At 40.2% G+C, this 11,993-nt stretch overlaps 1 protein-coding gene across 2 annotated transcripts in view; it reads right to left on the bottom strand.

The window, feature by feature from the left end:
* Positions 1 to 257: 257 nt before the first annotated feature.
* The window catches only part of LOC140543894 (cadherin-18), a 225,079-nt gene continuing 213,343 nt past the window's right edge, over positions 258 to 11,993 (bottom strand). For both annotated transcript variants that reach the window (XM_072667197.1, XM_072667196.1), the window contains exons 11-12: positions 7,918 to 8,169; positions 258 to 1,313 (exon numbers count right to left, since the gene is read on the bottom strand). In XM_072667197.1, coding sequence (XP_072523298.1) covers positions 757 to 1,313; positions 7,918 to 8,169 — 809 coding nt within the window. In that variant the 3' untranslated portion in view covers positions 258 to 756. The remainder of the gene's footprint in view (positions 1,314 to 7,917; positions 8,170 to 11,993) is intronic.

Below are 11,993 nucleotides of genomic sequence, written 5' to 3'. Positions count from 1 at the left end.
TTTTTGAGAATATTGTTGATATTGATGGTGGATAGTGGTTACTAAAATCTGGGGGATGTAAATTCTGTCTGAGTGACAAAAAACACCATAAATACTGTGAAAATGCCTTTAAAATATATTATGATATAACATTTTTAGCATGTCGGTCAGTCCTGCTTCACAGTTAATATTTTTAAGAGTAAACTGAAATGTGAACCAGTCATTCCTATTGAAATGGTTTACGGCAGATACTTTTTATATAATAAAAATGTACTGTCTTTTTTCTGAAAAATATATTTATTTTTCTATAAAATATCTATTAATAATGACTCCAAGCACTGATTATGCATTTTCCACGGTTCCCTTAACAAAAACAAAATAATAAAAAAAATAGATTAGACAGTAAACGGTCAGTTACACTTTTTATCACATATATCCATGTGTCCGGAATTTGGGACTTTATTGAGCAATAAAAAATATACACCAGGGAAAATACTTTCTTTTTCCATTAGTGTTTTCTTTTTTTTTTTTGTAAAGATTTTTTTTCTTTTTCTTTTCAAAATCAACTCTCATTCTCTTCTTAGGATCTACAGTTCAAACGATCCAAAAGCACGAGAAGAACAACGCCAGTCAGCATGTCTGCAGCTGACTTGATTTTTCAGGGCAGCAGTCCAAGAACATGTATTGATAAACAATGAAATCTGGGGTAGCAAAAGAGGCCAGTTTTTCTTGTCTTTATTTTGAAGTGTTGTTCAGTTTGATCAATCTAGAAAAAAACTAAGTCTGTTCATCTGTGTCCTTCGTAGTGGAATCAGATTGTACATCAACCTCCTCTCCGTAGAGTTCGGCAAGTTTTTGAAATTCTGGACCCCAGTCATCCAGATATTTGTAATCCTGTTCTGAGTGGATGCCAGCTGACCCCAGGGAGCTGATGGAACCTGCCGGCGAGCCCTGACCTTCATATGCGTATGTCTGTAATGAATCGTAAGGCGGTACACTAGTGTCCTGGTCCGCTTCTGCTAGTCTCTGCTTGATAAAGTCACGGACGTCCATTTCTTCCTCTGTCCCCAGAGAGGAGGGACTGAGGGTGCCATGTCGGCGGTATGGTCGTCCTGAAGACCCCGGCCGGCTACACTCGGGTCGTACGTCTCGCCTGAACTTGAGCTCCTCTGCAGCTTCTGGGTTTCGCAGAGCGATGATGTCAAAGGCCTCAGTGTCCTCTTCCCCGCCACCTTCATCGTCATAGGTGACCACGTTCTCCCGAATGTCTTCCTCAGAGATGATCAGCGGCTCCTTCTTGCTCCGTCGTAACGTGATGAACAGAATAACGATGGCTGAAGAGAGAAGCAAAAATATTATTTCTCAGAAGAATTTCTCAGAAGAGCATTTAAGTACGAATAAACATGCGTTCATATATAAATGTATATTGAATAAAATGTTTATTCAGTGGTTTATCTTCAGTGGTATAATGTTTTTCATAAAAGGGAGAGAAACCACACTGAAATAAATAAAAACCTTATACTGCTGAGTGACCTTAAAGTTTTAGAAACGGTCACATAAAAAAAAAATTAAATTACAACCATCATATCAGTGTGGGCACTGCGTTTTGGTGACAGCATTCTTTAAAACTGCTGTGTACAAACATTTGAAAACTCTATTTTGGTCTCTTCTCATCATTGGTGTGAAACGGGCTTAAGTTAGAAGACATGTCTGTGGACTGCAATGCTGTCAGAACTATTTTAGCTTTAAAGGAGCAGTAAGACCATCACCACAAACTGAGGCCCATGTGGTCAATCACATTGATGTAGCAGGGTGCAATCTGAACATCATAATAAAGGACTTAAAGGATAAGTTGACATAAACAGGAAACCCAATGTGATGGAAGTGACTGAAAACCTGGTGATTGCACATTATTCCAATAATATTTTTCACTTTTTTTAAGATATGCAATAAAAGGATTATCAGATAAACTAAGGTGGCATTATCAAAACCTTCACTGTTCCTTGCAGAAAAACAACACCAAGCTATTCTTATTAGAAGCTTATGGTAAACACTCACGTAACACTCACAGGGAGGTTTGGAGATTAAGATAATACAATATAATCACATAAAAGAAACTGTTGTCATTTAATAATTACTGCAAAGAACACCAAGTAAAAACATGCGAAGAAAGAAAGGCACGTGTAATCCACATTAAAGAGCTTCATCACAAGTCTGAGAAAAAAACCCACATTAAAATCCACTAAGAACTTGCATCAAACATGTGAACACAGCAAAATTAATAAGGTCATCCACGCAATTTCATTTCTCCCGCTGTGCGTACACTACTAAAAGTAAATGATTTACCCAGCTGGAATGCCACCACGCATTAAATTAGCATTCAAACATGGCCTTAACAAAATGTGGGCATCAGCGAACAAACACATTCTGGACTAGAGATCAATGGGTGTGAACGATGATTCTTTGATATTCCATTAGAATGCAGAGCTCCAGTGAAGCATTGTGGAGCTGTAAGTCAATAACACACATTAGCCTTGATTAGCAAGGGAGCCAGTAATGCACTGTTATCTGACTGTAGGCTTTCTTGAAGAAGATCCCTCATTATCGCTGCTTGGCTAAAGAAAACATTCAGTCTGGGTTCAGGATGTATAGCGGAATATGAGGGCATTAGCAGATGATGCTCTATGATGTTCAGCTTTTAATTAAACAAACATTGGCATACAATAAACTGCAGAAACGTTGAGCGCCAAATGATGTTCAGTCACAAACAGTCTGTGATTAACCCCAGTTGTTTAAAAGACCCAGCAAGATGACCTACTGCTGTGTCAAAAAGCTGGAAAGACACTGAAATGACAGTAGGGTAGCATTTCATTATTTAAAGATGACAGTTTCACATGAGTGGATTTCATTTCCATTCCCAAAATTAATCTCTGTGAAAAACAGTAAAATGCACCCGGCTGACTTTAGGAGGACGATTTTTATTGCTTTTTATTGTTATGCAGATTGTGCAAACAGCGCAAAGCTGAGGGCTGTGTTTTTTCCGTTACAGGAGCTGTGGAGCACCAGGCTCTGGGTGATGTTTTTATCCTAAAGGGACTGCCTGGGTGAACACTGGAGCATTCTGGTTTCTGAGAGAGTGGGATGTGAAAGCTCTCTAATCTATCCAGCCTGGAACCATGGAGGGAGCTGACGAAGAGCAACAGGGAATAGCAGCGAGAAACAAAGCAGGATAGGGGGAAAAAGAATCATCACTTTGGCTCTGTGTTTTCATGTCTTGCACCTTTTAATACAGACCTGTGACCTGTCCCAATCACACCTCGTTTCTCCCACCCTCCTGCTGTCCACTGTCTGTGTACACACCTCCTCTTCCTCCTCTACTGCCTTTTCCTCTTCTTCTCACAACCCCACCAGATCACTGTTTCTTTGTTCAACTTGTAGTCCCTCTCCTCCTCCCTTCACTGACTCGCTGACTCTATGGATTTGTTCCGACAAGCAGCTAAAATTCGATGTGTTGGCATATCCGATTTGAATTAGACAGATTTTCTGCCACTTAAAATTAAGCTTTTTCCAGCCAGACTCAGGTCACATGTTTATGTGATTTCAAATCTCTTTCAAATTACCTTTAGACATTCAAGGTAAGATAAGAACGAATGTGGAATAGGATCTATAAGATCTATATTTTATAAGCCACAGAGAATTGTTTTAAAGGTCAAAACTTTAATAAAGTTAATCTTTGCACATCTACTTAGAGCTGCTGTTTTTATACACCATATGTCCAAATGTTTGTGGACACCCCTTCTAAGGCCAGGTGTGGGCTAGAGGGGTACACAGCAGTGGAGAACTGTGCTCCCTGGAATGATGGTGGTGCTCCATCCAATACTTTTGGGATGTGATTGGGAGTTGGGGATGAGGTGAGGTGGTGATTATCCAATATCCTGACCTAACGCTCTTGTTGCTGAATGCAATCAAATCAAAATCAAGCAGTGCTCCCAAATCTAGAGCAGGATAAACTCTTTTTTAAAATCATTGATTTTGGAAGAAACAGTGAATCTCAATACTTCTGTCCATTCACTGTATTTGATTTATGGACATGCAACTATATTTGACTCATCAGATAAAATTTTTCCTCATTTTGGGGGCAATGGGTCTTGATGCTTGATGAATGTCCTTAAGTGAATATTTTACTCATGTAACAATAACAGACCACCTATATACAGCACCCAAATTAGTAATGGGCTCAATGTTGCAGCTGGGGACGAGTATCTGCCATTATATTTATATAAGAACAGCTTGCTTCTTACCGGCTGCAGACATTAGCTGTCTCCCAGTATACTCTTAAAAATAAAGGTGCTAATAATTCACTTAGCAATGGCACTTTACAGACATGTGTTTTTGGTTTCATAAAAAGAATCATGTCTGTGCGAGCGTAACAAAACCTTTAAATAGGTAAAGAACTTTAACATTAGGTAAAAGTTTTGACGTAATCAGACCACAGCATCAAAGCTTCCAAAATTTCTCCAAATGTAGCATTTGTGTAGCATATTTCAAACAAGGTCACAGTTAGGGTTACCTTCTTACGTCTCTTTCATGAATATTAGGTTTGTCCAAGCAACGCTGCACAAGGGAACAGTGCACCACCCTTTTGACTAAGCTAAACCTTCCAGCAGGTTTTTGGCAGTCATGTTTTTTTTTTTTATATATGCCTGTTTTACCATCACATGACCACTTCTTCTAGATCTTACCTTACCTCCACAGTTCCCCTGAACTGCCATTTCTTAATCTCATTTCTGTAGAATATGGAAGATGAAAATGTTCAGCCATTTTATAACCCTCGCTTTGTGGGCATTGATTAATTTAGTTGTAACTTTACACAGTTGCTTAGAGGCGCCCATGGTGGCCATGGTGTTAGAACAGGGTTTGAAGAGTGAGAGAATTTATGAAGCTTGGAATTTGATTCAGGTAACAGTTCCTGAATACAACTGGTGATGCAACCAACTATACTGAGGACTGATTTTCTAATCAAAGTCTGAAACTTTGGTGCATTAGGAGTTTCTGAACATGCTGTGCTTCATGTTGGATTAGCTACAGAAGCTGTGTTTACTACTACTCAATCAAAAATAAAGAAATGTGTGGCCTAGGCAGACTGTTGCGTAAGGTTGTTTGCCTGGTTTTAAAAGGTGCAGGAAAATCTACTAAAAACGAACTTTATCAAATATTAAGTGGAATATGTAATCAGCTGCACTTCACGTCCTCTCATTCCTCGCATGTTTTGAATCGCCCTCCCTAAAACTGCTAGTTTTGTACTTAACACACGTAAACATGTCTGATTTTTGTCTGAAACTGGCACAAAAGGATTATTAGTAGGAGGGCCCTCAGTCAATCAGGAAAAAATCTGATCTGCCCGGCAGTGTGAACAAATACTTTATAGTTAGACTTTAAATCAGTCTAGTCTAAATCAGAGCTGCTTACTCAAAATTACAGTTTTATAAATTATAGGTAACCAGCTACACTATACAAATAATCAGGGTGAGATTTCGTTCGCTGATTGAAGAGCTTAAATGTAACAGGCGTTGCAATAAAAATCAATAAATGACTAGGAATCAGGAATAGGGCAGACGTCACAGTAAAATACGCTACAGCTGCAGGTGGGAAATGAGGGCTGGAGTCCAGCACAGTTTTTCTGATAAATCACACCAATTTGATAATTAACCACTGGGACAAAAAAGTATGTCTGAGGAGCAAATCATCAAACTGATGCAAACGAATGCTAGAATCCAGCCCTAGGACCAGAAATCTGCTCTACAATATATAAAAAACATGATGACAGAATTATTAATAACAAAGCTACTCTATTACTCTGGCTGCCTGCTTCAGTAATATGACTTTTGTCTGGTAGTAGTTGTTTTAATTACCATCTTTTGCTGCATCTTAATTGGACATTAATTAAAAGATAATTGGGTTGGATTCAGAACATTTGCAGTAGTTACTTATACAAAGTAGAATTTTTACAGCAATCATTCATACCTGAACATACAGCTTTAATTTACTAATCATCATTTACCAATCTCCGCTACACTCACATGCCTTTTAAAGCGCTCTGGATAAGTTTACAGATGTGTGCACAAATTTAGTACACAATGCTTTCTTGTGCTCTGTTGAAAGCCTGAAATAATCAAAAGTAGGCTGCAGATACCTGCTGCTTCTGCACTAGCTGTGCAAGCGAGATGGATTTAAGACCAAAAAAGCTGTGGCTTCCATTGAAAGTAAAGGTTTTTCCTTCTATAAAGTTGCCAGCTCTATGTAAGTTTTATGTTAGCTACTATGTAAGTGTGCTCTGTTATTGGATGTACAGAAGAATCGTGTTTTAATGGACAGACTGAGGGAGGACATCCTCCATAAATGATTATTTTTACCATGCCTGTCCTCAATAGTTATTTTCTTTTTGTGCCATGCTGATTCATTTGGTCTCTCTGTCATTCACTCGTTCTCCCGCTCAGTCTCCCTCTGTGCTCCTCCCTTTGTTTACCTCTTAAGCCTCCCTCACCCTCTGCCTGATGTGTCACTCTTTATCTCTCCACCTCAAGCGTTTTTTATGCTTTTTGTTTACCTAGTTATTAGAATTCAGGTGCTACCCCAAATGCCTCCCCAGCTGATGACCCATTGTGTATATGCCCCAGTCTAAAATGCTGGATATGAATATGTATAACCTTCATGCCTCACTGTTCAGGGACAATAACAGTGCTGATCCACTCTGCACACACATATACACAGAAACCCTTCTGTAATCCTAGCACTGCTGTGTTTGCTCGACAGGAAGGTTTATTTATGTTGGGCATTGGGCCTTCGTGTCAAAATCTGCCCTCTCTTTGCAGGTACGCTGTTGTTTTCCGTAACAGCTCTAATTACATGTCTTGTGGATTAAATGGCATTAACACTTTAACAGGTGCAAAAGCAGTGAGAAGATGGCAGGGCAAAAGAAAGGCTTTAAGAATGACAGTAATAACAACAACAGCACAAAGGCAGTGAGAAGAGGCACAAAGGTGAACTTTATTATTAAAGCCATGACCTTAAAACAGCTGCCTCAGTGCTGGTAAAACATAGATCCAATAGATCACATTCCACATTTTCCATTTGGAATGTCAGTGACCGGGGGTAAATATCCAGGGTTAAATGCCTTGGAGCCCATGACAAAACTGGACATTGATCGCTGCAGGCCTTTTGCAGAAGGGTCACAGCTGGAAGGATGGCAGGTTAACTTTTCAGCTAACTTATATTTACAGTGATACTTAATCACTGAGAGGTTAGAGGTGTAGAGCAATTACCATAGTTAGGTTACCATAGTCAGAGATACGAGTGGGACTGCTGCTTAACCAATGAGAAGAGTTTGAAGGTTAAATGAAAGAATAAGCAGCGAATCCCTGCAAAGCTTTAATGTCTGCAAGTAAACAACAGGAGAGGAAATCCTCTGTGCATACTGACAACAGACTTAAGTGGTCAAGAAGGCACAAAGCAAAAGACAGATCAATGGATGAAAAGGCTTAAGCAATTAAATTATTCAGGACAAGCTCACGTTTGTGGACCAACTGAGGAAATAATGTGGTTCACACTAGGGTCAAGAATTCAGAGTAGAAATGGAATCAGACATGCCAATAATCAAACCACAGGCTAATCTGTGGAAACCAGTAAGCTTTTTACCAGTCTATAGCATAGTTAGCACTTAACCACTTTAGAGCGAGCATTTAACCAATTAGCATTTAACAAGTTCATGGCGAAATCAGCATGTGAGCAATTCGATTTGAACCAGATTAGAGCACAGTCAGCATTTAAATAATAAGCATTTAACCAGTGTAAAGCACAGTTAGCATATAAGCAATTAGCATTTAACTGCTGGAGAGTGTAAAGACAGAGCTGCACCCGATGTAAATACAGGGAACTCACCAAGCAGTATGAGCACACACAGCAGGATGGCAATGAGCGCTCCAGTGCTGAGGCCGGCGGAGGATAGGAAGGCCTCGCTCTGGCAGATCTTCAACCTGGTGCCACGCTGGCATGGACACACGCGCAGCGTTAAAGTGCTGGTGCTGCTCAAGAGTGGCTCACCTCCATCCCACACGACCACCGGCAACTCGTACAGTTCCTGAGTCAACCTGTGGAAGCGCCGCCTCCGCGCTACAATACTGGCCGTACTGTCTGAGAGAGAGAGAGAAAGAAAGAGAGAAAGATAGACATATTGAAGAATGAAATATAGTGATAATAAAAGACATGACAGAATGAGGTGAAAGATGGGACCAAAGTAGAGTGAGAGAGCGAAAAAGAGAGAGAGAGAGAGAGACAGGAGGAGGATTAGTGTCAGGATGGGTTGAAGGGACGGCAGAGAGAACAAGTCAATGCAGAGAAAGACAGAGAGGCACAGAGACAATTGTGGAAAAAAGGGTGGTGCAGGTGGGACAGAGAGGGGTTTTGAGAGAGGCAGGAGTGAAAGAATAATGAGGAGACAAAGACAAGAGGACAAGCAAAATGGAAAAGTGTGGAAGAGTGGAAAAAGTGTGTGTGTGTGTGTGTGTGTGAGAGAGAGAGAGAGACAGAGAAAGACATATAACATGGTTATAAGACGGAGGCAGGAGGAGAAGAAGAGAAAGAAAGGGGAGAAAGAGGAGGAGAAAGAGAAAGAAGAAGAGAGAAGATCATTAGATTAAATTAGTCTGGTTTGAGCGCAGGCCAGTCTCATTCAGGCTGTCTGGCTGTGCTGTGCACTTTCAGCAGCGCTTACGAGCCCATTCCCACAGATGGGCTTTTAATGGGAGAATTAAGGTGAGGCACTGGCACTTAGAGCACACAGCAGATGAGTCCTATCTAATACCTCCAGCCTGCAGCACTGAAAGCAAACCACTTAACCAGAGCATCAACCTAACAAGCTTCTATCTCTGTCCCTCTCTCTCTTTCTTTCTCCCTCTAACCACATCTGGCAGTCCTCTCAAAATGTTAGGAAACCTGTGTGAGAGATGGTAAGAGACAGATTAGGCATTAGGAATGAGCGGAGAGATATTTGAAAATAAATGCAATGGTGTGCGACAGATTTTGGTGATGAGGAACGATGATTTGATCAGTAAAAAGGAATGGAAAAAAGGAACAGGCAGCAGGAACTCAACCAGACCCTGGGGGGTGGCTACTGGGTCTAATGGCCGTGGATGAAGAACTTTTGGAAAGTTTTGATTATAATCTCAAGACCTCAATATACTCAAGGTCAGACTTCCAAGACTCAAACTGGGTCCTTTTCTTAAACACGAGAGAATTTCCGCCTGTCTGCATTTAGAATCAGTTGTTATAGGTAAGCAGGTCTTCTTTGCAGTAGAACTTTCACATAACAGAATACCGCCAGAACCGTGCTTAGCCTGACCATAAAATACATCTCATGCCACCATCAAATCATGATGGACAGTGGTTATTGTGAGTATGTAGCATGTTTAATGCAGAAACACTACAAATGATGCACTTTTTTTCAATAGGAGAATATTTTTAGCCATGCAGGCTGAAGTACATTTTGTGCAATGATCTCAGCACTCTGCATTTATTAGAACAAATTTGCAGTTAATTGGGCCATTATGCATTTACAGAAGGAAAAAAGAGAAACATGATAGTAATTCAGTTGCATTATGCATCTACAGGCAAAAGAAAATTGGTGTTTGGACCATTCGGTATAAATAAAGAAGAGGGAAATGTTAACCAAGGGAGGGAATCTATCACATTATTTTTCATGCAACACAGATTAGACAGAGATACACAGTGCAGATAGAATCTGGGTTCAGCTGATGATAACCCTGGACTACACCAGCAATTAAAAAGGATTTATAATATTAATTCACTTTAATTTAATTTAATTTCGATCTGTTTGCACCTGCACTTACAGCATACATCGTCACAGAAATCTTGTCAAGACACCAAAAGAGCAAACTAAGAGCATGGCAGAAAAGACAGTGGGAGCAAAAACATCCGAAGACATGTCAGGTTAGAAGTTCAAAAAGAGAGTAAGTAGAATAACACTTTAGGATAACAAGTTTAGGAGTTCACATGGAGGTTGGCAGTCGGGAAGCTAATTACAGATCATAGAAGAAGTTGGAAATGGATGTGATGGTAGACTTAAAATCTCTGGAGCATCCAGGTGATGCTTTTCATCTGGAACCACCGCTGACAGTCTTAATTTATGCCTGGCGCAGTTTGTCTAAGGTATTTGATGTTAACATTAGAACTTCTCTTTCTGCATTGTTGCTATGTTTACATGCAGTGTTGGCCTGTGCACAGTCTCTCTGAGGAGCACTGACATTTTGTAGCTTGCCTTTAACATCTGGATAAGCCTTAGTACAAAGCAGTTTTTTTTTCTGGGAAAAATGAACGGCATTTATGAAAAACACTCCACTCTGCAATGCTTTTCTAATCACTGCAATCACAATATCACACTCTATTATTTACCAACAAGTTCCAACTCTTACAGGTTTTGTTCTTCTTCCTTTTTACCCCTATTTGGATTTCAAGGTTGTTAAGTGGATGCAATAAGAACATTGCTACATAGCGTACATAAAGTACATGCAGGTCAGTGCTGTTACATATTTTATTTGCATCGTAAGACTGGCAACCTTGACAATTCAATATGCTGCATATACTCTATATATATTTGCTCTGTCAAGTGTGGAAGTCAAGTGGCTTTGGCAGCCTTTGGCAGTCTGCAAATTCTGTTGTTGGTGTTGCATACAGTCAGTTGATTCCAAGTGTTGAACAACTCCATTTGCAGTCCAAACCGGTGACAATGCAAGTGAGGGATGCCAACACAAAGCAAACCTATCAGAGAGGCAACAAAAACTTTAGGAGGGGCCATCATTCTTAAAAAGAAGAAATGCAGCAAAACCAAAAGGCCTAGAGAACCATGGAGGACAACTAAAGCTGAATCTTAAGCATTTCACATCATCAACCTGGCATGGCATGGGCATGGGTCACTGGTGTTAATTAGAAGTAGCAGTTTAAGCTCAGAAGTGTACAGAGCTATACGTTCTGCTCAAATTCAGTCAAATCCTGAAAAACTGATAGGATGGCACTGCAGATGGATAATGAGCCAAAACACACTGCTTAAGGCAAAGAAATGGATTGTTCTTAAATGTCCAAGTCAATCATTTGACCTCAACCCAATTGAGCATGCATTTCACTTACTGAGCACAAAACTGAATGCAGAAAGACCCATAAACAAACAGCAACTGAAGTCGGCTGCAGTAAAGGCTTGTAATAAAGGCAAAAATTCTCAAGGGAGGAAACTCAGCGTTTACTGATGTCAGTGAGTTCCAGACTTCAGGCAGTCACTGACTGCATAAAGCTGTATTCAATATAAAAAATAATCTGCCTATTTATTATTGTTAGCTTGTCTTATTACCTTTAAGCTGTAAAAATGGAGGACCTGTGTAGAAATGGCTGTAGTTGAAATTATTTGTCAAAGCTCTTAAATTAAAGCTGCAAGTCAACACTTCAGTGAAATCATGACTGCGTCATTTTTTTAATTCATGGAGGTGGTGTACTCAAATTATGTCATGTATGGACATAACTGTCTGCACACTGTTGTTGTGTCCTTATTTTTAATGGCCGTGATAGACATCAGTTAAATGCGCAGGAGTCAACTTCTTCAACTACAAAATAATGCCCAACCTCAGAGGTCTACTCCTAGTCTACTCCAAAGCTGCCCCAATAGGGATGATTAGAAAAGGCATGTCAGAATTTCTTTCCCTAAAGGTGCTGGAACATGGCTTGGTAGTGCTTTTATATAGGCATGAGGGTAGTAAATCTGTAGTACCTGCAGTGCTGCTGAGGCAGTAAGAGACGCATCCATGTGGTCTAAAAATTACACAGTGCAACTCGGGGCCATGGCGAACCTTCATGGACCAAAAGGTTTATGTGGACTGAGTTAGCGTGCACATTTTAATGCATATGGAGAGATGATGAAGTCCCCTGGTGAGGTGCAGCGAGTGCAAATCCAT

The sequence above is a fragment of the Salminus brasiliensis genome, chromosome 22 (assembly GCF_030463535.1).
Source record: "Salminus brasiliensis chromosome 22, fSalBra1.hap2, whole genome shotgun sequence".
NCBI classification, from domain to species: domain Eukaryota; kingdom Metazoa; phylum Chordata; class Actinopteri; order Characiformes; family Bryconidae; genus Salminus; species Salminus brasiliensis.
The sequence above is the reverse complement of the archived record's forward strand: the minus strand, read 5'-3'. Positions and strand labels throughout refer to the sequence as shown.